The 27,791-nt window shown below is 38.7% G+C and overlaps 1 protein-coding gene across 3 annotated transcripts; it reads right to left on the bottom strand.

Moving 5' to 3' along the window:
* Positions 1–27,771, bottom strand: LOC119792602 (SAP30 binding protein). 3 transcript variants are annotated; one of them, XM_038299306.1, is made up of 10 exons: positions 27,616–27,771; positions 26,023–26,132; positions 22,250–22,294; positions 13,745–13,784; positions 9,005–9,093; positions 6,201–6,292; positions 5,960–6,072; positions 5,830–5,888; positions 2,587–2,677; positions 1–542 (listed from the first exon to the last, which is right to left on the bottom strand). In XM_038299306.1, the coding sequence occupies exons 1-10, from the start codon at positions 27,704–27,706 to the stop codon at positions 361–363; spliced, it is 912 nt and encodes a 303-aa protein (XP_038155234.1). In that variant the 5' UTR covers positions 27,707–27,771; the 3' UTR covers positions 1–360. The 3 variants fall into 3 exon arrangements, with proteins under 3 accessions (XP_038155234.1, XP_038155235.1, XP_038155236.1); XM_038299307.1 differs by having other exon boundaries at positions 1–539; XM_038299308.1 differs by having other exon boundaries at positions 1–543; positions 2,591–2,677.
* Between the last annotated feature and the right edge of the window lie 20 nt (positions 27,772–27,791).

Genomic DNA, 27,791 nt, shown 5'->3' with positions numbered 1-27,791 from the left:
ATTAAAAAGTTGCATCCGACTCATTTATTTCCTTACAAACAATGCGTATGTAGAAGTGTAAAAAATATAGGATACCTGAAAAACGTTCACTATGTCACAAAAAAGAAAATGTTTGCAGACAGACAGAGAAAGCCTGACGACATTTAACTACAACAATCGAGAAAAAAAACACTTTCAGATATTTCAACCAGTCTGTTTAGGACTTTAAGTGGTATTAAATAATCAGCTGTATCCCTCATATAAAAACATCTTTTGACAAACTGTGCATCAGATATAGAGATGTCACCACTAGACTTTGGCTTGGTGATGATTTGGGTTAGTCCTTGTTCAGCAGAAGCTCTGCTCCTATAGTCCAATAGTTCACTGCTTTGCTTTCTTTAAGATGGTTCCCACTGCAGAGATGACCGTAGTCTTTGTGCCGCTAGCTGTGGTGGTCACCGACACGACTGCAGGGAGCGTCGCTGTAGTGGTGATGAGGGTGGGCTGAGCCAGGGTGACGGGGATGGCCGAGTCCCACTTGCTTTTCCTCTTCTGGGCGTCTGCTGAGGAGATAAAACACAGAATAGGAGATGGCAGAATAAGCTCCGAGACAGAACTGAAATGGGTTTGAGAAGGAAACTTGTTAAACTGCCTTTTACAGCTGCTTTTTGTATCTCTGCTTCTGTCTCTTTGAACCCCAGTCGGCCTCGGCAGATGGCCGCTCACACTGAGCCTGGTTCTGCTGGAGGTTTCTTCCTGTTAAAAGGGAGTTTTTCCTCTCCACTGTCGCTACAAGCATGCTTAGTGTGGGGGATTGTATTTGAGTCAATGAGTCAATGCAATCAACTGGTTTTCCTTAGATAGAAAACTTTGTATCAATTTGACTGTATGATCTGGTTGAACTGTAAAGTGCCTTGAGATGACATGTGTTGTGAATTTGGCGCTATATAAATAAATTGAATTGAATTGAACTGTCTTGAGGGTCAAAAAGTTTAACCAATGTCTTGTGTGCTCAAAATCTATTTGGTTTTTCATTAAAGCCTCGAGTTCAGAACAATTCCCTCTTTGCTGTCATGCCAACAGGACAGAAAACCTCTGTACGGGGATGCATCGGTGGTGGCGCCCTTAAAGCAGGAAGTGTTTTTATTCATGTACATGTTATTAAAGGGGAACGCCGTATTTTTACGCTGGGACCTTGATTTTAGGTTATTCCATCATGTTCTACTCACCCATATGAGTTTTGTGTCATTTGGAGCCGTTCTGAAGATATTCTGTTAGGTTATATCCAAGTAACGTCTTCCTATGGGCAACGACTTGAAGTCACAAACTAAACTGTTCATAATTTATTCTTTATGGTACGCCAGCATTCATAACATGTAGGCAAATCACTGTCCCCCAGACATCCGCGGTTATATTTTTTATATTTATATTTTTTTAAACCAAAGCGGAGTGTGTATGACGTCATCCGCGCGCGCCGGCTACCATTCCTTTATCATGTCCGCTGAACTGCTGCTAATTTTCCTCACATGCCTGGAAGATGTCTAGTGCTACTACCACAGATGATCTCGCTCTCAAAATGGAATTGAACGATTCAGATTATCTAGCCGAATGAATAGAAGGGGTAGAGCGTAGCCGGCTGTGGCCTGGGCTGCCTGTCACAACTCTAGTCCGGCGCAGATTTTGCATCTGATCCTAATGTTGAAACATTAACAAATAAAACCTCTAGAGACAGCTTATGATTTGGACTAATATCAACAGACTGAACAATAGAAATTACTCTTGGGTTTTTAAAAAAGGCTTTGAAATAGTTGGAAACCCCTCATTAGGTACGTTAGTATCGCATTGTGACGGAAATGCTACGTTCACAACTAAAGCAGCAAAGGCAGCAGGAGCAGATAGTTTACATGCATAGTCAATGGTTGACGCATATCAAGGCACAGCAAAATGTCCTGCAGCGCGTCTGAGCAGCTGAAGGTGTGCGTCGTGAACTTCTGAGCATCTGACGTGCGGGACATGCTGCAAAAGCAGCTGCTGCTTGAGTTGGAAAACATTGAACTTTTGCTGCTCGACGCGCCACATCAACCAATCAGAGAAGCTGATCTAGGAGCTGGCAGGGAGACAAACACATAACTGCTGATGCAGATCACTATGATCACTCCTCTGAATCAAGTTTATTAACGCCTAAATTAACTTAAAATGCAGAAATCTGCCGGCAAAACGTGTTCACTTTTATTATCCATGTGCCTGCAGTTTAGATTACATATATGAAAAACGCCTTTCAGCTGCCACGGCAAACCGCGAAGAGATGAACGGGCCAGAGACTGCTGTTCAATGGGACTACTAGTGACAGTGCACCACCGGTATGTGGGGGTCTGAGCTGCCCTGACAGCGAAATAATATTTGAAGGCAGGATGGTAATCTGGATGAACTGACTGCACATATGAAGTTTTAAGGTAGACTTCCTCACTGAAATCATATTAAAACTACTTTTTACCCGATCACAGCAAATATTACCGGTAACAATGCTTCAGCTTCGCATCAGGACTAAACTTGTACAGGCATCAAAAATGAAACCATCTTTGGTTAGGTTGCAGCAGCGATCCTTACCGGTGGCTGTGGTGGTGCTGCTGCTACTGGTCGTGGAGGCGGTTGTGCTGGAGGCGTTGGTGCCTTTCTTAGTTCCTGTGACGAACTCGATCTAGAGAAAAGAAAAACAGAAAAGAAGCTCAGGCTTAAGGTCAGAACACATCAAATCTGATTTTGCGTCTGATCTGACAAAATAATCGTGTCAGACGAGGTCCTGGCTTTTAGCGCTCATTGACAGTCAATGGGGTTGATCACACCCGACCCGATTTTATGCGACGGACTTGTGTAGATCAGACTGAGATAGACCCCAGATCCATTTTAGTCGGACTACAGCAATTCAGAAGCAATTTCATGGATCTGACCGGAAGATGCGGTTACAAGGTAAAACACATCCGCTTTGGCGGAAAATACAAAATAAAATCTAATCGCACTGGGAAAGAGTCCATTTGGAGTCACACAGAGATACACAGCAAGCAGGACAGACTCGTGCAAAAACGATCAATGAAACATTAAAAACCCAATACTTTACCCATGATAGGAGTTCAGGAGGACAGAAAAGGGATAAAGTAGAGATCCTCTTTCAGCCTCACAAAAAAAAAGCTAAATTTATCCAAAAAAAAAAAAAACTTCAGGAGAAAAAACTAAGCCTCACAAAAAACGAAATAACGAGGGACAGACAGAGCAGGTAAGCGCGGCGTATTGCTCACCTCTTTATGAAAAAAAGAAAAAAAAAACTCAACTTTCCAGATCTCTCTTTGAGAATCACCTCTGCCTCAGTCAGCATAGAAACCGTCCCACAGCGTTTATTGCTGTTTTGGTTTTTTCTTTAGATGTAAATCTCATAATTTTTTTCATATACCTTTTATCTGTTCTAATAATAATTCTAATAATAACTTTTCATCGTCTGGCCAAGTCAAATGTGGGATTTTTTTTTTATTGTGTATAGCACAGGGACATACCGTATTTTCACGACTATAAGGCGCACTTAAACGTCTTTTTTTTCCCTCAAAATGTGCGGTGCGCCCTATGGTGCGGTGCACCCTATGTGTGTTGTAACTGCGACTTTTGAGACCACCTCATTGAGGAGATGATGAAAGAGTGGCTGAATGTAAGGAGACCAGGTGTTTTTTTTCCACTCATCACCATCGCTGTTAATCTGTAACTCCATGCGTGCCCATCTCACAGCTGATGTGAAAAACATGGGGAAACAAATTAACGCTGTGCTCGCTGTTCAACCGCTCGACATCGGTGTGAACCGGACCCAGCAGGTGCAGCAGAAGCAGCGTGTTTACATGCAAAGTCAATGGTTGACGCGCGTATAGGTGCAGCAAAAGGTCCTGCAGCGCGTTTTGAGCAGCAGGAGCGTTTAAGCATCTGACGCACCGCCAACGCGCTGCTGCTGCTCGAGATGGAAAAATTGAAGTTTTGCTGCTGGACGCATCAACCAATCAGAGAAGCTGATCTGGGAGCTGACAGCGAGACAGACACAGCGCTCTGATGACATATGATATTAACGCAAATGGAAAAGGCTGGATGGATGAAGAGATGATGAAAGCGTAGCTGAGGCAGGTGTAGCCTATGTGAGGAGACCAGGTGGTTTTTTCCACGCATCACCATCGCTGCGTGCCCATCTCACAGCCGATGTGAAAAAAAGGTGAATCAAATGAACGCTGTGCTCGCTGTTATCCCGGGGGTCTGACAAAGGAACTTCAACCGCTCGACATCGGTGTGAAGCGGCCGTTCAAAGTAAGGCTGCGAGCGGCGTGGGAGCGATGGATGACAGACTGAGACCACAGTTTCAGGATAAGTGGAAGGCAGCGCCAGGCAAGTTACGCCACAGTTTGCGGATGGATTGTAGATGCTTGGACTAACGTGTCTGCTAGCTCTGTTGTTCCAGCTTTCGCAAAAGCCGGCATCATTTCTGAGGAGCCGCGCGGCACGGAAAGTGACTGACAGCGAAGAAGGGGAAATTGGCATGTCTGATTTAGCGCAGCTGTTTTATTCAGAAACAGAGGATGATGACTTTGATGGGTTTGATTAATACTTTGTAATAAATACATGAATAAAGCACAATTATACTCAGTTTTGCTCCCGCTCTATTTTTCTACCTGAAAACTTAATTCAACAGCAGCCTCTGGGCGGGTCTCCTCCTCTTCACCGCGGCGGCTGGCAGGTGTTTTTTCATCTAAATAATCTAAATCTTGCAGCTATATTTGCTGTGATCAGTGGGAATAAAGTAGTTTTAATATGTTTTTAAGTGAGAAAGTCAGTTCATCCAGATTATCTATTTCTTTCGGAGGCGCTCAGACCCCCACATACCAGCGGTGCACCGACAGTAGAAATCCTTTCATCAGCAGCCTCTAGGCTGGGCAGCCTCCGGGTTCATGCAGTGGCTGGCAGGTGTTTTTCATCTAAATAATTTAAACTGCAGGCACCCATAAAAGCGAACATATTCCGTCAGCAGGTTTCAGGATTTTAAGTTAATTTAGGAGTGATCACACAACGCTGTATTTTTAAATACACAGTAGAGCTATTTAAAGGTAGTAGAGGACTTGTACCTGTATATAAAAAACGCGCCCTATAGTCCGGTGTGCCTTATGTGTGTGTTAAATACAGAAATGGGACACATCACTGAGACTGCGCCTTTTAGTACGGTGTGCCTTATGGTCGTGAAAATACGGTAAGTGGAAAAAAACAATTGCAGATCTGCTCACCCTGCCTAGTCGTAGTCTCTCTATACACAGTCAGTGTGACATGGAAAAAAATCAGATTAGAGATTAAAAAGTCGTACGTAGCCGGTGTGTTCAGGCCTAAAGTGTCTGGAGGGCTTAGATCACACATTTCATCAAATCCACAGGTTCCTCTGTATTCTTACTTCTCTAGAAACTCTCTTTCAAAGCCATTTTTTCCACCTTAGGTGGAGTCATTCCTCCCTTGGCTGGAAGTTTAAACTTGTTTGAACATTTATTGATGATTCTGCAGCACTTTTCCACAGGAACGATACCCATCCACTGCCTCCACTCATCACTTACGGGAAGGTTCTACTCCAACAACATCACCAAGAAAAAAAAAGGAAAAAATAAAGATCTTAGAGAGTACAGCCAAGCTGCAGAGCTGTGCAGGGTTGAGCTGTTATGACAGCTCAAATTGGCAAAAGTGAGTGGTGTGCTTCAGAGGAAGATCGTTAAGTAAAAATGAAGAGCAGCTGGTGGAGACTTGCCCCTGACAGCGCATTTCTCCTCCTCCTTTCTTTGGTAACCTCACCTTAGTTCGCTCCTTCTTGGCCTTCTCCAACTTGTCCATCTCCACTTTCTGAGCTTTGGCTGGAAGGAGAAAACAAGCAGTCAGCTTTAGTGGGAACAAACACAGAAGAAGACGGTGGGCGGCATCTTACCCAGAGCCTCATAATAGGAGTCTTCTGACCAGCCGTGTGGATCAAACATGTCTTTGGGGTAGTTGGTCCCCAGTTCATCGATTCCACAGAACTGAATGAGCTTTTCGTAAATACTGAAAGAAAAGCAGAGAAGTGGGTTTAGGGTTCTGCTAATTAACTTAATGTGCAAAACAAGTGCATCTGATATGAAGTGTGAGGGCGTGTGCCTCGCTGGCATGTGCTCTGCAGCCGAGCTGCATACCTCGGGTTTCTAAACTCCTTTTTTTTCTGAATGTGGCTGTTTGTGTCAAAGTCTCCGTGGATTCTCCTCTCGTACAGCTTGAAGATCTTCTCCTGTTTCCAAAACAAAGCAAGTCCGTGAACGGAGAGGCAGACTGGGATCTGCAGATGCTGCATTAGGCTGGATGTAAAATTAAAAAGAACCTGATCAGGAACATATTAAAGTGTACAGACTACCTGTTCACTGTGCAACATCATTTTCCAACCAAGCTATGAAACATAACAACCTGATAGCTCACCGTCAGGCCCCAAGGATATGGGTGCTTAAATATATTGTTATATTTAATAAAGATTAGAAATATATTGTTTTAAAAATCTATTTTATTCACCAAAATTTTGAGCATAACAAACACAAATATGGCTAAAAAAAGTAAACATCAAGGCAAGTTTAATACGGCTAAATAAAGATTAATTTGATGCTTTGCTGAAAGTTAGTGATGATCTTATGGAAATAAAAGTTAAAGTCATAGGGAAGCGGCTGTTCCAACCGTTGCATTTCTGAATTCTTACGAGTGAATAAAGTGAATGTGATTGGCCGTTTATCAAAGGGGCGGGATTGTTGTGGCAGAAGGTTCGCAGGCAAGTCTGATTTTGACCGGTTTCCATGAAGCATCTTGCTAACCAGTTAGCAACTTAGTGCTAGTAGGTTCCAATGGGAAATAACATTGGGACCAAGTAGCACTAAATTGGTGACTTAGAAACGACAGCAGAAACATGCAAGAGGAGGAGAGTTTAGTGTCGGAGGTCGTGGATGAGTCTCCTCTGTCATACATTTTTATTTAGAGGAGGAAAGTGGGGATAAAGGTGTCGTGGAAGAGGATGCCAGGGTGGCAGAAGCTTGGTTTGGTGTAGAAGGCTTACAGCCGTACATGTTTGAGCCCTTGCCTCGCAACGCTGCCAGTTCTGTTAGCTCTACGCCTGCTGAAGACACAGACGTCCATCCCTGTGAACACTGGGATGGAACTCAATGGTAAAGTAAATTATTCTGATTTCAACCGTTGCGTATATTAGCTGCGACATATGAATCAAGATGCTATGACTGAAAAAAATTGATTGACAGATGACCGTTGATATAGGATTGGCCGAATTTAGGTGTATGATCTGACATATAAATAAATGGCCTGTAAAAGATAACGAAAAAAAACAAACATTTTAAGACAGGATTTTCTTTAAAAATAAAAATAGAAATTTTCTAAATTTTGAGACTAAATGGTCTGATAAACAGTACAGTTATATACATGTTTAAGCCAGAATGATTTGACGTTTAAATATGACTTCCCTACGACTTTAAAGAATCATAACTGCAGTGAGATATAAATACATTGTTGATAAATAGTGGTAATCGGTTCGGAGAGGATTATAATTTTAATTCCAACATCATGATAAAATCTCATCATGTCCTTGGGCTTTAGAGCATGTCATTGTTTTACTCTTTCAAACCGTTTTGTTGTTTTTATAGGATTTTATAACCTTGATATGTACAGCTCCCTGTGGCAGCAGGGGTCTAGAAGTGGAGAACCCTTTTTGCTCATTAAACAAAATCATTGTCACCCTAAAAGATGCCGTCATCTGAATACAGTTAATGAAGGTAATAGAGATGGGAACTTGGTACTACTTTACTTTACTGGGCATCAGACTCCATCTTGTATGTTTTAAGGCCGTGGTTCTAAAAACCTTAAACCCTTTCTTCAGTCTTTGCCTCAAACAGAGAAGATGAAGGATGTTGTTAAGGGGATATATGGATGGATATGTTCAGTAATGCAGGAGCAGTACAGCCAGAGGTGAGCTCTGGTACTGCCGCCCCCATTCATGCTGTGACCCTTGGTGACGCATGTTAGCTTAACCAACCAGAGCAGCTGAAATGAGCTAAACGGGCAGATTCATGCTCATAGATGCCATGAGGTTTAATTAATTATCATAACGTCAGCTTTTTTTGTACATTTTACTAAACTGGACTAATCAGCTAAAGCTTTGCATCATATCAGAGATGTTTATATACTTATTTATTAATGTAATAAAATCAATCAAAAGTTAGTTTATTTTTCTAGCGCCTGTATGGCCTCTCCCTTCTCTCATTCATTTCTTTATATTGGAGGTGTTTTAAGGTGCAGTCATGGACAACCTGTTATTTACCAAATCCAGTCAGAGCATAACGTCCTGTATGTGTCCTGAAGGCAGAAGAGGCAAGAAGGCTGTTCAGGTGAATCATAACATGTTCATCAGACAGGTGGGGGAGTGTCAGCCCTCTGGCCACAAAGTTTGCTGAACTCTTTCAGAGTCAGCTGTGTGTCCTGACCTGCCTTGACTCCACGCAGGGAAGGAAAGTGGAGAGGAGCAAAAGGCAGCAGTTTGGAAAGGCAGAACCAGAGCAGAGGTGACTGAGGAGACCACAGCTTTAATTAAAGGGACGCCAAGAATTCATGTCAACACTGACATTTATTTCTGTTCCTAGTAGGGAGCGATTTAAGCTGCAGATCTTCTCATTTGCTGCTTTTTAAGCAGCTTTTGTAAACCTTCCAGGTTTGATAAACATCCTCTGAAGGAACCACTGGTGGATTCTGTAGGGAGCAGGTTTAGCTTCTCACTATCTAACAGGACATTTAGTCTGAAAACATGTTTATTTGGCATTTTAAAAGGAGCCCACAGACTAGTAAGGATCCTCTTAAACTAAACTTAGACAGCCACACCCTAACCCCCCCACTCCACACTGTAGCAGCAGGATTTGATGTTTTTTGTGTCGTGTTTGATGCTCTGGGGGCGGGGTACCTGTAGATGACTCGAGCAGCGTCCGGCAGGTTCGGGGGGGATTCTGATTTGATCTGGGGACATGTTCCTCACTTTCTCTGAAAAAAGCGCTGAAAAAGACAAACAAAAGGTGAAACCTCCAACGTTTCAGCTTGTTTTCACATGCAGGAGCATTAACCAGGTAACCAGTCTCAGAAAGGGGGGGAAACAAAAAGGGAAGGTGGTAATACGGAGTGGATGTGGGTTAAACTATCAGCAGAGGGGGATTTACAGCACGGTGTGGTATGATGAGCGCACAGGAGGGGCTGCTGTTGGGACTTGTTTGGGAAAAGGGAGGCTCCTCTCCCTCCTTTTGGACCTGTCCCTTGTTTTGCTTTTCTGGCATTTTTCAGTGTCACCACATCTCAATCACATGGAGCCTTTACTCAGCCCCATCAGGCACCATGCAGATGTGCTTTAGGTGAATGTCGGCCTGTAAAAGCAGAAGTCTGCGGTTGCTGACATTTGCTGAGGAACAGAGACAGGCTAAAACTTGACTCAACACGAGAATAACATTTTGAAAGGCAACTTGGTCTCTTGCGAACATTTATCATCAGAAAAGATTGGAGGAAAATTCCACTCAAACACTCAGCTTTCAATTAAATGAAAAGTTGCACTTGAAGCCAATTTTCATAACTTTCCCTTCCTGTAATTTATTGTTACGACCAAACGGCTCAGAAACCCTCAGCCTCCAATATTTGATCTGGGTATGGAGATATAGGCTGCATTTCAACTGGAAAACTTTCCTTTTGTAATTTATTTACCCCTGCTTTGAAGTTCTGCTAATCTTCCACAGCCTCTTAGGTTTAAAAACCCTTAAGAGTGAAGTAACTTTGCATGTATGTGACTCAGCTCTGGGTTTACATTGGTTTACTTTAAGATGTGGTGAGAAGGAAGGTTAGCGGGGCATCAAAACATAAGAATCAAAATCAGCCGTCCTCTCCCAGTTATTTTTACTGTATGATTCTAAAATATTTTTATTTTTATGCAACGATGGGAGCTATAACAATGCTATCTATGCTGCAGTCTCTTATTTTGACATTTGAAGCTAATATTCAACGTTAAATATAAGATTAAGACGTTTTATATTTTGATAAGATTTTTTTTTTTTTTGCTGAAGCTGCTTTCATTCACTTCAGTTTCAGCCAAAGAAAACAAAACATATTCAATGCCTTACTATTAAAGGTTTTGGAACTTAAGTCATATCAATGTCATTTAAACAGTATTTAAACACATTTATTATAATTAAAGAAAACAGATTTATATATGAATTTAGTTCCATTATTGCTGCAAACAAAGAACACATTTTATAAATGGAAAACCAAAAAAAAAACAATCCAGAAATTAAACTTTAAAAAACTTTGTAATAAAAAAATAAAGGTCATAAATGCAACTTTGCTGTTCTCTCAGATTTTACTGAGAATAAAAGTAATTTTCATGTTGCTGATGAAGGTTCTCAGTCATCCAGGTCATAGTCATTACGTAAAAATTCAAATATCCAGTGGATATTTTTTGAATTTTTTTGAATTTTTACGGAATAATTTTCATGTTCTATTATTATTTTTTTTTCTTCAAATTTCTCTTTTTTACACTTTAGAATAGCATTCACTCTCTGGCTGTGTTCGATTTCAGCGATTGCGTCCCCCGACCTACATTGAGTCATTTGTAGGCCGGAAGAGTTCGGTAAAAATGTTGCTGACGTCCACACAGACCAATAGAAATCCATCTTTATTCTTTATTCTAGATTAGAGCCCGCCCCCACAGCCTTAAAATGTAATTGCAAATGAAGGAAACTCATGAAACTCAATCTGATAAGGAGAAGTAAAAAAAGATTTTTTTTAAATATAAAATTTGTAAAAAAAAAAATTGAAAATAATTTGAATTAATTAAATTATCAAATTTAGTAAAAAATAAATACATAAAACTGAAAAAATATAGTTTGAAAATCTGTTTAAATAAAAAATTTTAATATAAATCTTCACAAAAATTTAATTTGAAAATAATTAATTATGAATAGAAGAATAATGAATAGAATTTGAACAAAATACATTTGGGAAAACATTACAGTTACTCCCCAAACTTTTGTTTTTAATAAGTTTACAACATTTTATTGCTGTCATGCCTTTTTTTAATTTCCATGAACAAAATGTGTTCTTTGCTTGCAGCAATATTTGTACTGTATCTTCACTCCATAGATTTAAAGATAACTTGCCAGCTAGATTGAATCTAAAACAAAAACTAGCTGGCAGGTATTTAAGCAGCCAAAAAGACAGATTTTTTTCCTCCTGCTGGTAGAATCTCATAGTAATAACCTGGGACATCCATCTGTCTGTTACGTTTCCAAACAAGATGGTTTCTAAACTCATCCTATTAAACATTTAATAACGTGAAGAAAATACCAAACTTATTTTCGCAACGAAAACATCTTTATTTTTAATTAAAACATAAGCATAGAAACACAAGTAAAAAGAATCAAAACTATTGCCTTTTAGCATCAACAAAAGCCTGACACAACAGGCCTGATGAGTCAGGCATTAGGGTGGTGGCCTGGTGTTTCATTAAACACAGATAGGCACTTTGCAGCGCATCTGAAAAGAGACTTAATATGGTGAAAACCTGCTAATCCTCTACAGACAAGCAGGGAAACTGCAGCCTTGCTGAAATATCTTCCCAAAGAATCTACACAAACTCTGTTGCTTCACTTCAGCAGAATTATTATCAATTATGCAAAACAAATGTAATAAATAACCAGCGGCGACTGGAAAAATGACTGGTTTACAGCAGAGGCACATTAAGCAGACTGCAAAATACAGAGACAAGATTGTAGTTCGCTTCCAAATGAGAATTTGTCTTCTAGAAAGAAAGAAGCGATCTGTGCCCTAAGGGCCATTCTTGGACAATGTCTGTCTCTTCAGCAGACAAAGACCAGACTTCAGCTTGGTGACGGGGGGCTTCTGGCCAAAAACACTGACATTTACTGATGGAAAGGACTGCTCCATTGCTGGCCTATCAAAGATCCAATCTAAGACCGTTACCTTCCTCTACATCGGACCAATATACCGTATATAATATATATAATATTTTTCATTTAGACCTTGGGGCTAATTCTGATTTATTTAAAATCAAAGTAAAAAGCGACAACAATATGTCTATGATTAGCATTAAATGTGCTGTAATTCATGGTCTGCAGTGAGTCATGAAGGAGAAAAGGTTCACAGTAAGGCTGGTGAATAAAACGCCGCTCCCTGCATCAGTCACATCCGGTCTGATGTGAAACATTCATCCCCACCTCTGCGGTAAAATCCTTATTCATCAGTTAAAGGTAAGTTTTCATAATCCTGCTTCCCAGCTGGTTAACAGCCCTTCACTAAAACCTGGTCTAGTTAATGACTGATCTATTAAATGCATCTACAGCCAACAGACATGAAAAGTCCTAATATCAGCCTAATAACATTAACCTCTCAGACCTAATTCTCTGAATGCACAAACCCTCACTAAACTAAAAGTTTTTTTTTATTTATTTATGACATGTTAAAATGCACAAAATTCAATTTAATAGACTGATCTTAGGTAAGACAAACAAATGAATTTGAAGCTTAAGGAAAACTGCATTAGAAATATGTAATATAAGTGACATGTAGGTTTAGGAAACAGGATCTCTTTATCATTTTGCAGAATTACTTTAAAAGGTTGATTTAATTACACATTAAAGGTGTGTGCCACTAAGGAAAAGGACCTGAATATATCAAATTCAACAAAACTTCATAAAAAGCAGGAAAAATCTGTTTCTTTTAGTACAACAATGATTCAAACTGCTACAAAAATGAAGCTAAAAACTGTCTTTTGTTCCTCTTACATATAGCTGAAGGATTCTAATGACTGTGACAGAGATTGCTTAAAGCAATTTCCTTTTCAGGCAGAGTTTTATATTCAAAGCAAATTTAGCAAGAGTTTTTACACAGTAACAGTGTCATTGTGCATCATGAATCATATTTCTAAACATAAAGAGTTTCCTCACTCAGTCTTTTTGAAGCTCCAGCCACGAGTTTAAAAAATCTAACTCAGTTTGGACTAAATGGGAAGTTATGGTTCCAGGTAAAGCAGATGTCAGCGCTTCAGCATGCCGACACAATCTGGCCAATGTTCCCAGCTTCATCAGACCAATTTGGGGGGGAATTCTCTTTCCTGTCCCTTTGTGATGGCTCAACATTAGCCTGATAAACCAGACGTGTACATGGCAAGTCAGAGTGGAAAGGCCTGATTTCAAAACAGGGACTATCGGAGTTAGAGGAAATAGTTAAGAACCAATCAGATAACTCTAAATGTTAAGGAAAATGTATTTGTTAAAAAAAAACAACCCTAAAAACTCTAGCAGCAGCCAGTTAGACTGGAGCCTTACCAGACTGGTCCGACTAGCAAAGGTAAGTTATGCTTGTCTGAGTCCCACATCAGTGTCTGACCCTACAAAAGGGCTTCTGGAAAAACTGAGCAACATTCTCATAGAAAAAACATCCTTAAGTGTTGCATAAAAATTATTCCCTGAAGAGTTGAAGCAGTGACAGTCTCCCAAGGGTGCGGTGGCATAATACCATGCAGCTCAAGTTTAAGTGTGTGAAGGCAGACCAGGCAATAACGTGCATCATATCCCACCATAACTTGTGCCATTATTGAGAATTATGACCTTGTTTATTACTTTATTCGTCTGAATTATGGAGCACTTACCAACAAGCTCATTGGGGTCCTTCTTCTCAGCTTCTGATGCCTGTAATAAAAGAAAGAAAGGGGGGGGGACCCCATTGTACATTCAGATGTTAATTAAGTAAATAAAAAAAATAAGACTCCATAATAACTACATTGTTTGCAGGGAAATATGAACAGAAGAGGAAATGTCAGTCTAAACAGTTAGGATCAATTACTAAACAATTAGAGCTAGTGAAAAAAAAAGAAAACAAAAACAAAAGCTCTATGTGTGGACCAAAACAAATCCCAGAACGACCCCGCCCCATCACAGCCCACTATGAACCGTTTCTAGGAGCCAAGTACAGATTGTAAATATGTTTAGTTTCCAAAGAAAGCCTCGTCTCAGCCACAGGAGTCGTCCTCCACAATCTCTAAAATATGCCCTGTGCTGTGCCAGCACCCTGAAGGTAATCCAGGTTCAGCACAAGAGTGCTGTTATTCACAGGAATTGAACCATCACCTAGCAACCATGCCGGCACATCAAATAATTGTCCACACCGCAAGAAAGGAGGAGGACAAAGTTCAGCGGATCGCTGGCAATACTCCAAACGCAAAACACGGAGACGGCGAGTTGTTTCTAATTCATCAGCCGCTGTTTGACATTCAGCTCCCATTTAACTGGACTTCACACCAACGTTCACTCAGTCACAGCAAAGCAAACCCATAAGGTTTCTAACCTAAACAAAACCCTTCACTTGGCAGAAGAATGAGCAATTCTAATCAATTATAACACATTTTACCAATTCTTTTTTTAAATAACTATATATTGGAGAAAAAAAAAAGGAGTTTCCATAAAATTGAGCGTCAAAAGCATATGTGACAGTTTCAAGCTACAATCGGAGAAAGATATTCTAAAGTAGGGCTGGGCGATATAGAAAAAAAGCTTATCGATAAAAAAAATGCATATTGATCGATATCGATAATTATTGAAAAGATTTGAAACCATATTTTATGTGCAGCTCTGCCTAGACTTTTTACAATATTGCTAAATGATTTAATTTTAATAAAAAATACAAACACAGACTTCAAATGAAATCTTTATTTAACCAACTTTTTTTAACCATAACAGAATTGTTTTAAAGAAAAATAACTTAAGAGACCTGGGTTATGTTATAAAAAACTGACAAAGAATAAACTAAAGTGACCGGAAAAGTGACCAAAATAAATATAACAAATAAATAAATGCCCTGAATATTTTCCCGAAATTCACGAAGATTCCTCGGAGGAGAGCCGCGCCGGGGCCTACACATCTCGTACTCCTGCGGCTGTGAGCGGCTGAGATGATAGAAAAAAAAAAAAAAAGTTGGTTGTGTTACCAGACTTCGTTTTCACTGGTTCCCTACACATTTTCCAGATGACTGTGGTTTGTTTTTTGTCCGACTTGCCATGACCGAAATACTGCCAAACTGGCGAACTACAAAAACCTTTCTTTGAAACAATTTCCTCCGCCTCTCCTTGCTGCACATCTTCATGTGCTCTGTGTTGTGGTTTGAGAGGGCGGCGCTTGGTGACGGCATGCCTGGTTCCGCGATTGTGATTGGTTGGGAGGAAGTAGTGACTAGCATAAACCTACAAGCTAGGCTACAATGAGAAGGAAGGAAAACTGCGTTTCTTTTTTATCGAACTTTTATCGACCCTCTTTTTTTCTATTGCGCCACACGTCTATCGATCGATATATATCGTTATTGAATTATCGCCCAGCCCTATTCTAAAGTACTTTAGATGCCATGGCAACATACTTTTTGTAAAATGATCAGAGCTGATGGATCACAACATGCAATAAGACACATTTATTTAGCCTACTGTTTTCACCAAGGCAGGCAGAAATAGAATGTCCCAAGCAAAGGTAGACGAACGTACACTAACCAAGATCATTGTTAACAGAATCGATAATGAATCAAATCGTTTCACAGAATCGATAAGGGAATAGGAATCATGAAAATCTTATCAATTCCCAACCTTATATGTACATCCTTTTTCGTAGTATGCACTTTTAATCAAGTATTAATTAAGTATCTCTGGTCTCGACAGGTGAACTCAGTCTGGCAGCTTGTGACGGGGATATCTAAACAGATAGCATTAGCTTGCTAGCTTCTTTGTTTCAGGTTTAGCTATTTTTAAGTCGCTCTCAGTCATCAATGTTGGAATGTTAGCTTATAGCACTAGCACAGCTAGCATCATTCATCTGTTTGTTAAGCCATTTTTCCAACTACCTTAAATAGAAAATTGCTCCCATCCTTTGGTTTTTTTCTTTTTGGCTACGGCTTATATTTCGGACATTTTACCCAACATGTTAACAGAGCTTTAAACACCCAGCAGTAGCTTATGTTTTGGGTCCGCTGAGCTCCTGCAGGGGGGGAAACTCCAGTACTGCTAGGTTTGACAATATGAGCAAAAGGCTTCAGTTTGAATGGTTACATTTTTTGAAGTACTGCTTAAAATCGATTAAAATGACACCAGCAAACAAATGTTTAAAAGAAGCAGAACTTTGCTGTAAAGATGGTAGAAAACGTAGGTTTTCTGTCTGGTTTCATCATCATTTTGCCTACAGAATCAAAAACATAACATTTGTTTCGATTGTTTTTCAACAGTAATCTGTATCACTGAGATGATGATTTATTTTTTGGGGACCTGAATGGAAGTATCAAAAATGTTCCATTCAGTAATCGTAACAACACTGATGCACTGCAGGGTTGGTGTAACAATAGCCTCTTTCCCACTGAAAATACCGGGTCAATGAAAGTTATTTCAAGCTAGGGTCAACCCACTAACAATCAGCATTTGGCTCCATTCTCATTGGCAAAAAAAACTGGGTTTAACCCGTCACAGACAACATCTGTCCCTTGGTGGATGTGTGTCTTGTGACACAATCACTGTGGGTTAGTGTTGATGATGTCATCAGTGTGACATGTCAGGAAAGTAAACAATGGAGAGCACCATGTAAGGAAACCAAGGTGTTTTAAGTGTGCTTTATTGTTTCACTTTTATCTGTCTGAATCCCTCTTACCAACGCTGCGCCATGTTTATCGACTGCAAACAGAGTTGTTTGGCCTTGTTAGATCAGACGCGACTGGTACGGTGTGTTCACGTCAGTGCATTGCGTTCAATGGTGTCACGTAAGTTAGCAGGTCGACTCAGCTCTGGTGTTCCCACAGCATTACGATCAGAGCCGAGGTGATTTTAACACGGGTCGCTTGCCGAGGCGTTTGTCCCAGGTAGACTTGCGTCAATGAGCTGTTCCCACTTCCACTAAAATCCGACTGTTTCTGTGTTTAAACAGGTTTTCCGACTAATGAAACCCTTTGTGGTCATTTTTTGTGAAAAGAGACACAAGTCAACCATTTTTGTTGGCAATTACGTAATAAAAAAATAAAATCGGAAGTAAAGGATGTAAGACACTATGTAAAATGACATTATTTCTAAACCATGTTGTTGTTCTTGTAAGAGAGCAAGACATATAACAGGAAGGCTACGTTAGAATGTCGTTTGCTTTCCTAAAACGTTAAACCCAGTTTATTATTGGCAAACCTGTTGAATAAGACACTTTGGTAGCTTAAAAAAAAAAAAACAGATCTAAGTAACAGGTTGACTCTCTGAACAGGTAAGTTAAATAGACAGATGTTTTACTAATGCTGGCTGCTAGTTAGTAACAACAGGTCACTGATGATAAAAGTAAATAACCTTATTTTAAAGACTGTAATATTTTAAAATTAATTCAATGATTAACAGCAATCCTACATGTTTCCTGTGAGTGAAAGTAATAGTTAAGTTTTGGATCAGCTGAGCGAGATTCCAGAGGAGAATCTGTTGGAGATGGTGTCCTGTAATTATACAGCCCATTAAGTCCAGGGACCCCAAAGGGGTTTATGCTGCATTCAGCTATTCATGCACATATTCCCACACTGATGGTGGTGAGCAGCATTGTAGCTAAAGATGCCCTCAGGCAGACTGGCAGAAGCAAGCCTGCCTTATAATCGGTGCCACCAACAGCAGGCAAGGCATAAGTGTGTTCTCCTAGGACACGACTGAAGCGACAATAGATAAAATATCAGTATTTAATTATTTTTATTGGAAGATAATCAACTAGACTGACTTTAATTTCAAGAATCAAGTAAATGTTGATTCTTTAGATTTAGAATTGATTCTTTCTGATCCAATCCGATCTGATCTCAAATTGGATTGCTGGTATTAAAACCTTTTTTATCCGTTAGATGAATAAAATAACTGTAGTCATGCAATACATTGGAGCCTGTAGAATATTAACATTCAACAGCAAAGAATAGAGTATTAGTAGGTAGTGGTGGATGTAAGGACAGTGGAAAAGGCTTTTTTTTTTAAATCAATCTTTGCTGGTATGCATTGATCAATTCAGAATTGCAAAAATTTATATTTTTTAACACAGCCCTACTGTTGAGAACACTTAAACGCAAACCCTCTGTTGTTAAAAACAGACACCATTTCATAGGAGAAATAGTGTTCAACACATATATTAATAGTTTGTCGGCACTTTAGCTGAATCCTTATCAAGTAATTGAGCGCCAAATCTCAAAAAGAGGAATGTAATTCTGGTTAAATTTAAAATGAAAATAAATTAACAGAAAGGCAAACAAGGAACCAAAAGAACTGATCAGTTAAAGGCCAAGGCTTTTTAACCGACCGATAATTGGCTCAGTCTCCTTCTTAATCACTGGATCAGTTTGACTGACTTAACTTAGAGCATAAAAGCTTAACAGGTATTTACATTATTTAATGTTTACTTTGTACGCCGCCATCTCAGTGTAGGAGCTATGATGGAGAAAGCCAACCCTATAGGTAGCAGAAGAAGCATTTATGAACACTTTAGTAAGAGATCCTTAGGTTCCCCTCCATCAGCTGTTGCAACAAACCCAACAAAACACAAACAAAAAAACCTGCACGGCTATAGAACAAAGCCAATTTCATGGTGAATCTTACTGTTAAATCAACATTTATTTAGTGCGTGTAATGCTGATATTGGGGATGTCCTGATCCGATAGAAACACCGTCTCCATAGCTTTTATTGTTGACGGTTTTTCTCAGTTTAGGTAACATAAACATTTCTTTATTTTTTTTTTACTTCCACACAACAATTAAATAAGTAATAAAAGTATGTGTGATTCATGCGGATATTGCATCAGGTCAATATCTAATAACTGGTGTATTTGGACATCACTAGTTTCATGTAATAGAAGACATAATACCTATATTCTGCCTTCAGGTGCCAAGTAGAGTCATCCAACCATTTTGGGTAAAATCAGCTGCTTTGATGTTGACAATCACTGCTTGTTAGTTTAACGAGCCGCAAACGGTCACAGTGGGCTCTCATTTGTCAACAGGTAAATGAGCAAACTCCACATCTCTTTCACTGGCTAAACTGGTCAGACAACTTTTGATCTTACTCCATTACACGTCGTTTTATTTCAAGAAACAAATGTAAAGGTAGAGGGCTTTCAATAGGGTTTATATTTTCCAAAAAATGAGGTCAAACATATATTTATTGAATGCTTTCCCATTGTTGAGAACACAAGAACACCACAGTTCACTGATATATATAGTTATAGACAGATGCCTGCCTTTTGTGAATTATTTATAAAGGGCTCAAAAACATTAAGGTATAAAATATGATGAATAACAGTCGATACCAATGCCAACATCAATATATCATGCATCCCTAGTACAGACATAACTTTACTTCCATCCATGCATGGCTTCCCTTTAAGCTACATTAGTGATTATCCTCCTTCAAAATCATTTATACACTGATTTTTATTATTTTAATTCTTGTAGGTTTCTCATATTTTAATTTTAAGTCTGTTTCCTGTGAGTCTGTCTGTCTCTGGTTTGGCTGGCACAGCTGTTTCTGAGTCTTGTTAAATTAAGAAAGACAAAAAGATATGTTGAATTTTATTATAGCATTGCATATTTTTTCTTGTAAACTTGGGGATATATTTAACTGCATGTTGCATATCCCAGTAAATCTGTTTTACCTTTAAATCTGCAGCTGTCCCTAATTGTTTCTCTGCTCTGCTTAAAAACAGATTTATGAACCCATATAATGATGCCAGAGAAACTAATTTTCTAGAAGCTCTGCAGTCTGATTCTAATTAATTTTAATCTGTAGCCACTGAGTGCTGCTGTGTCTCTCCTCCTCCACGTGGATACTCTGTACGCAGTGAATAGCGACCCCAAATAATATTATGTCCCAAAGAGACAGATCCGATGATATGAGGTTGGACTCGAAAGGAAAAAAAACACAGACTGTAAAAGGCTGTGAACACATTAGCTGCACCCAACCCCAGTAACTGTTGGCTAAAGTAAATCAGCTGAAAGGGGGGAAAAAAACAGAAATTATTGGCGGAGACTGTCCCTCCATGCCAAAGTTGGTGGGGACATGTCAACACCAGTCCTTCAGAAAGTTACGCCTCTGGTTCCCGTGATGGGATGAAAATGTTCTGTATTTTCACGTACGGTCCAAAATCCAAAAGGTATCGTTGTAGCCTTAAAAGTGCAGTTAGAACAGGTAAAGACCAGCAGAGGCCTGACACGTGTATCTCTAGCCTCGTACTTCATTTTTACTGATACGGTAATATTTAAGAGTGGTTAAAGTGTGCAGCTAAAAGTCTAACCGTAGGGCAGGGCTGCTGATTCTGCTTAGACTTGTTTAGACGACACACCAGAGGCCTCCAAATAAACTGCCTTCCTGAGTTTCTTCTGGTGGTTTTAGAAAGGAAGAATATCATATGTGAGCAAAAACACAAACTTAAAATGTAAGGTTAGGAAATAATAAACATCTGTTTTCTATCCAAAAACCAACTTTGGTACAAAAATCATACATTCTTACCATTTGTAATGTTTTATCAGCAATATTTAAAATGAATGTTTTCAGTGAGGAAAAAGCAGCATGCGATAAAACAGTTGGGATTCAATAGTGAGCAGATTTTAAAGGTAAAAGTAGCCCTAATCATAAATATGTCACGCCAGCTATCAGCACCAATCTCTACATTACAATCCAAGAAGCCTTTAAAAGCTTCAAAACAAACAGATTAGGATCTAATGGTTCTGGAAAAAAATAAATAAAAACAGAAAAGAGCTGCTTCATGCATCCATTTGCAGAACGGTCTTCCATTTGCCCGTTTGACTTGATCCAACTCTGTTTTGGTTTCTTACGGACATATTCTAAAACTAGGGCTGGGCGATAATTCAATAACGATATATATCGATCGATAGACGTGTGGCGCAATAGAAAAAAAGAGGGTCGATAAAAGTTCGATAAAAAAGAAATGTAGTTTTCCTTCCTTCTCATTGTAGCCTATCATGTAGGTTTATGCTAGTCACTGCTTCCTCCCAACCAATCACAATTGCGGACCCAGGCACGCCGTCACCAAGCGCCGCCCTCTCAAACCACAACACAGAGCACATGAAGATGCAGCAAGGAGAGGCGGAGGAAATTGTTTCAAAGAAAGGTTTTTGTAGTTCGGCAGTCTGGCAGTATTTCGGTCATGGCAAGTCGGACCAAAAACAAACCACAGTCATCTGGAAAATGTGTCTGGAACCAGTGAAAACCAAGTCTGATAACACAACCAACTTTTTTTTATCATCTCAGCCGCTCACAGCCGCAGGAGTACTGCACAATATCTGATCTCAATGAACACAAAAAGTCTGGTGAAAAATGTATTCACACTCTGCTTGGGAACAACATGTTTGACCCGCCACACGGCTGGCAGACCTACGGCTTCCTGACAGAGACGGTTCTTCTGCATGGAGTCAACGCTAAAGACTAAAAATACTGTGAAAATATCGCAAAACTTATTAGTAAATATTCCCCAAGGCACAGCCCCAGCACCGTTTTCGCCCAAAAGCCAGATATTACTCCTCCTTCTGAGACCAGAAAGGCTTCACTGAGCCCAGAGGAGAAAGCAAATCACTGTCAGAGTGAGCACCCAGTGAGAAGCAGGCAGTAAAATTGTGAAACATTCAAACTGTTTCACAACAGAAATAAGCAGAGAAGACTTGGAGCCATCAGATAAGCAAACAGCCCTTCTCCTCCTGCAGACTAATAAGCAGAAATCATAACCAACACAAAACATGTTTTCTGCAGCTCTGAGCCATGAGGCACACATCAAACCAGATAAGATAAAAACAACACCAATGCATTAGCTTATCATCCTCTGCTGCAAAGAACAGTGGTGCTTCTGTGAGCAGCTTATAACATGTCAGCACAGGAAAGATGACCTCAGTTACCGTGATATTTACACTGATAGAGTCATCATCTTTGTCTCTTCACTGCACAGCAACTTTAACAGACAAAGGTTATCAGCCTCAGAGGGGCAGCAAGTTAAGATCAGGAACAATATTCATCTCAGTGACCTGAAGTCTCAATCCAGGCATACATAAGCCCACAGCGCCATCTAGTGATCGGAGCTGATTTCTAAACCAAATCTACTCCACCTCAGGTCGTTGTTCAAATACCTCCACATCATCTGCGTGCCTCCCCTCGTCTGATTCGTCCACATCCTATAAAAACAAAAACGCAGAGGGTTAACACTGTAATGGGGGGGGGGGGGGGGGGGGGGGGGGGGTCAGAGGGCAGCAGACCCCTTCCACATAACCTATAAAACACAAAAGAACCTAAAAAAATCTAAAACTTGATCTAATCTACAACAGGATGCTAATTTATAGGAAGGGACTAGATCAGTTAGTGTTGTGAACTGAGGAATCAGTTCTGTATGGGAATAATTTATTGAGCCACATTATAAAGAGTTGATGTTAAGAATAATTTTATTTAGCACAGAGAATCTGGGTCTTGATCAGATTTTAGTATTGTTGATCACCTATTAGCCAGGAAGTCATAAAGTCACATTATGGATGGATGAGTGGAGATCAACTGGTTCCTGATGTTGTTGCGGTACCGGGAATTTTTAATCGACACGATACCACGTAAATACAGGGTCAGTATCGCAGATATTGATACCATACCAATACTTTTTAACATTTAGGTTTTATGTATTTATTTATTTATTGGGGCAATGAGCAAAGTAGCTCGAGGTTTTCTTGCTCGTGTTGCTTTTTCATGTGCTTATATAAACTTGTTGTGTTTCCACTGCATTTAATAGGCTTTTTACAAACCATACAGAATGCCATTGTTTCATTTACATTATTAAAATAGTTGTATGTGTTGAGTGGAGAGAGCACTGAGTGGATGGGGCCAGGCTGAGCCTGCATGTTGAGCCGGTAACGAGAGGGGAGAGGGAAGCAGCAAAGCGATGTAACACAAGCGTGCAGACTGGTCAATCTGCTGCAGTTAGTGCGTACGGGAGAGAAGGAAAAGTAACGATTTTGTTTAACCAATAGTGTTTAGTATCTTTACCAAAGTTGGTATTGATACTATCGATCCTAGGATCGATTTCTCCCACCTCTAATACCGGCCTCTATTACTTTTATATTGTAGAATTTCAGAATAGACTTGATCAAGTAGTATTAATAAAACCGGGGAAACAAAGTCAACAACAAAAGGTAAGAAAGCAACGGAATAATGTAAAATTAACTAACGAGTTACAGAAACTTAGCGTAGCATAGTGTTCCTATCAGCATGAAAATACTGGAGATTTTAGAAGTCAGCTGATAAAATCCGATATTAGTTTTTAGGTTAATATCAGACCAATATCCGATATTAATATCGGATATTGGAGATAAATCGATACATCATAGTTGTTGTTTTGTTTTATTTTTGAATCAGTCGATTTATAAACATGTTTGCAGTCATCAGTTTATTCTGCAGCCATGCTTCAGATCAGAAGGCATGCATTGCCACTTCCTTCATTAGCTTTCCATCATTAGCATTTTCTTTGATAATTAATGCTTCTTTTTGTTTAAACTGAACATCCGTCATCATCGTGTCATTTTTAATTTAAAAGAGAAATAAATATAAACCTAAAGAATATGCTCTTAAAAATCTGCAGTACATTGGTCTGATTGGTTAGATAAAAAAAAAACTAGTTTTCCAAGAGATGGTGTCTTAGATAAATAAAAGATAAAATTATTACTCACTACCTTGAACCATAGAGCCACCTGTGCACCCAGTTTATTCAGAGGACGATTAAAAAAATTTACTGAAGTTTAAAAATATATAAAATCAATAATAAAAATACAACAAAACTTAAATGAAGATGCCTAAAAATCAACAAACTCTCTTCATGAGAAAACTGAGGATCTGTGTTACTTGACAAAAAGCAATACATGTGTTTGACTGAAAGGTGCAGACGTTGCCATGACGGTGGCTCTTCTTTCATTCATAAAGGTAGAATAACTAACCCATCACCAAATAATGACTATTTGATCGTTTCCAATAATATACAGTTTTCTATTCTGTGCAGGTTGTTCTTAAATCTTCCAGTCTTTCAAGTTTAGCATTTCCTACATATAATCACATTACTACTTATCCATATCTTAAGTAGGACTATAAGTAATAGGACTGGGAGATATGCCTTAAAATATAATATCTGATTTTTTTTTTCCAAACCAAATTTAAATCGGTCGATTTTTTTCCTCACTTAATTTACAGAGTAAAAAAAAAAAAAAAAAAAAAAAAGAAGACACATTTTTAAAAACTAGTTTTGTCCTCTGGACAGTTCAATTTAAAGAGCAAAGAAATTCAGGCTGTGAAACCTGCTTGTAAAATGATGTTTCACAGCAATCAAAATATAAAACTAAATGTTAGCAGCGAGTGGGATCACACAGTGAGCTGGTTTATCAGTAATAAGTTTACATCGAAGAACAAAAAGTACTGATGTCACTCTGAGCGGAGGAAGTCCAAAGACTGGATTGGTGAGAAAACCGAAATACAGATTTTCCAAAAATCAAATCTTCATAAACAAGAATGAAATTATTCAATAAATATGATTAATCATCTAACCCTACTTTTAAGAACAAGACCCATTACATGTGGTGGACTTTGCATAAGGAGCTGCTTTCTCATTCCTAACATGCCTTAAACCAAACGGAAAAACAACTGAAAGCTCGATGAAAGAAAACGGCAAGCTGTGCTAATCTGCTGTCTGTTTGGCACTCATTCAGAAGGAAGCATGTCAATTATACCAGGTTTCATGATTTCATCACAACGCAGCAGCAGACAGAGAAAAATAACCACAGTTAGTACAATTCCACCAACTAACAGCAGTGTTTTCTTTCTCAACACAAAAAAAACAAAAGGTACTCCACCCTTGCTTGGATGATGCTAAATCAGCCAAATAAATTAGGAAGTAAATTAGTTCATTCAAACAATCCTAAAATCATTAAACAGCTTCCAACATCTTAATCAAAATATGCAATTCTTTCAATGGATTAACAGGAAGGTTGGCCTGATTCATTCTGTAATATGACATGTAATTCATCATAACCAACTGGTATTTTCTTTTAAATAAATGCATTTAAAACATTGAACTTCTTTGAGTTTTCCATGCAATTCATTATTTTTTATTTTATGTTATAAAATCACAAGATTAACTTCATTTGATGTGAATAAAAGGAAAAAACTAACTTTTAACTAACTGCTCATTTTCTGATGGATTTAAAACATCGGTCTGTGTTAATGCACCTGGAGGGCATCTTTATTTCCTCTTTAACAGTCAATATTTGCACATTTTACTGTGAAACAAAGTCTACACAGATATTTAAATACGTCTGGTGAGGAATGTCTGCTGAACATTGCTGGTTACTTATCACAGATCTTCATGAATGAGATGCTGCAGCTTAGGGACATATTAATATCGGTACAGAAGGAGTAGTTAGGAAGACGTTTTGTTATACCATGCATTTACCTAACTTCCCAGAAATACCAAACTGTCTGCAGTCGATAAATGCATCAACCAAAATCAACATTGCAGACATAATTTGATGCAAAGACAGCAAAAACGTATTTCCTTTCTTTCCTCTATGGATTCAAATTACTACAGTCTTCATCAACAAACTGGAAATGCCCGTGTTTACGCTTATGCATTGCTTTTAAAACTGGAATCAGCAGATAAAATCTCAGTTCTTGTAGTATTGGGCTTCTGGAATAATATATTTACAAAGTGATGTTTTTCTACTACAGCTTAGGTTCAGTATTTGAAATTCCGGTAAAACAGCGGTTTACTAGATTATCGCTTCCTGTCATTACTCAATATTTATTTCTAGTTTCAGCCAGGATTCAGTCAGGATCCAAAGGAGACCTGTAGGGAGGAGCTCAGAGGTCAGATACTGACCGAGTTGCTATCCTGGCTGTCTTCATTTCCAGATGCTTTCTCTTCCACATCCTCGGTGCGGTTCAGGTCGTCCTCTCCATAGCCATAAACAAGGGCTACTCCTCGCCCCCCTGGACACAACGAAACAGGAAAGGTTCATCTGCAGCTTCCATTTTATAGGCCTTTTAACTCTGTTATATTTTAATAATCAGCCTCCCCTAAAAAATATTAATAATTATACTGGTATGGAGTTTTAAGAATGAGTGATTGGGTTAAGGAAATACATGATTTTAAAATAAAATTATGTTTAATCAATTCAAGTTTGTATATTCACAAATACCTCCATACTGATGCTCCGCAGAATCAGAAAAAAAAATACTTGTGATTCTATTAAAATTATGACAACATTACTGCATTTATCTCCCTTATTTATTTTCTTCTTTTTAATAGTCATCCCACTGTTCTTTACATGAGTATGGATCTTAGTAGTTAAGATGTAGGTCAATCCATCAAGTCGACCAACACTACTGGAATGATGAAGGACATTTGAAGTATCAAATATTGGTTTCAAGCATTTATCAAGCACAGTTATCAGCACTGACACTAATGATGTCCCTGCTATAATATTTAGTAATTAAAGTCACTTGATTTCATCTGTAAAACCTTAAAACACACCACCTAGGACAAAAGTGCTACTGGTTGGAATTATAGCAGTAAAGGTTTCTTCCAGCACATTTTGACCCCTTAAAAGTTATTGATTTTGAGCCCAAATATGTCATAAAACATGACTATTAATTAGAATAAACACAAACATGGGCACGAAGGGTGTTTTCTTTCAGACATTAGATGATTTTTCATATTAACAATGCTAAATTGAGCATAGCTATAATTATAGTGTAAGGTTTTAATATTTTACCTTGTTTTAAGGATTAGTTATTTAATTACCTAACATCGGTTTTTTATTTATTTATATATAATTATACTTAACTGTGCTTGAGATATATATATATATATATATATATATATATATATTTACCCATAAAATTTTAAAAATGTGCATTTTCTGACGGATATCTGGATTTCTACCACAATTAGTGAAACATTAATACTATATATTTTTAACAGGTTTTAATAAGTTCACATTGTCGTGTTCTCAAGCTTCCAATATCATTAGTAAGGACTTTGACAAAATAAATGAATGCAATGGGTATAATATAGTCTAAATATAGTGCTTAACCCGGTCAGACTGAGAAAAAAATTAAAGATCACCAACAGAAATCAAAATATCAACCAAAGAGTCAGAATAAACAATTACAATCCGGAAGAATGCAACGATTAAAAAAAACAACATAACGGCAGGCCGTCTAAAAAACTATAATCAGATTAAACAAACACATCAACAGAATTAAGGAAAACTAGGCTCTTAAAAACTAGCAAAGTAAACAATATCCATAAACTAAGTTCGGCTAAATGCAAATAGTTTAGTGATTGCCATGACCTGGGTAGCTGTTAAGCTAACGTTAGCCTACACTCAGATTCAGTCACTATTCTCTAATAAACATTAACTTTTATTCTCCTAACAGTTACAGTCCTTCTTAAATAAATAACATTGACCTGTATCTTCTTGTTCTTGGTCGGAGTCCGGCTCTGAATCGTCAGTATAATCCGCTAGAGACCAGATGAGATTCTTTTTACCGCTCGCCATTCCGTTCGTCGCATAAACGCAGACGTCTGACGGGCGCACGTTAACTACGTCACGAGGACTAGACGCGTCAACTGCGCAGTGAGCA

Source organism: Cyprinodon tularosa, unplaced genomic scaffold (assembly GCF_016077235.1).
Source record: "Cyprinodon tularosa strain WSP-4 unplaced genomic scaffold, ASM1607723v1 ctg424, whole genome shotgun sequence".
In the NCBI taxonomy this organism is placed as follows: Eukaryota; Metazoa; Chordata; class Actinopteri; order Cyprinodontiformes; family Cyprinodontidae; genus Cyprinodon; species Cyprinodon tularosa.
Note: the sequence above shows the minus strand (reverse complement) of the source record. Positions and strands in the feature narration are given on the sequence as shown.

Bases quoted from the DNA above. Each gene is read 5' to 3' on its own strand.
- LOC119792602 (XM_038299306.1), bottom strand. From the start codon at position 27,706: ATGGCGAGCGGTAAAAAGAATCTCATCTGGTCTCTAGCGGATTATACT. The intron at 6,293-9,004 runs GTACCCCGCCCC...TTTTGGAAACAG, and splicing joins GCTGCTCGAGTCATCTACAG to GAGAAGATCTTCAAGCTGTA. The intron at 6,073-6,200 runs GTATGCAGCTCG...CTTTTCTTTCAG, and splicing joins AAGGAGTTTAGAAACCCGAG to TATTTACGAAAAGCTCATTC.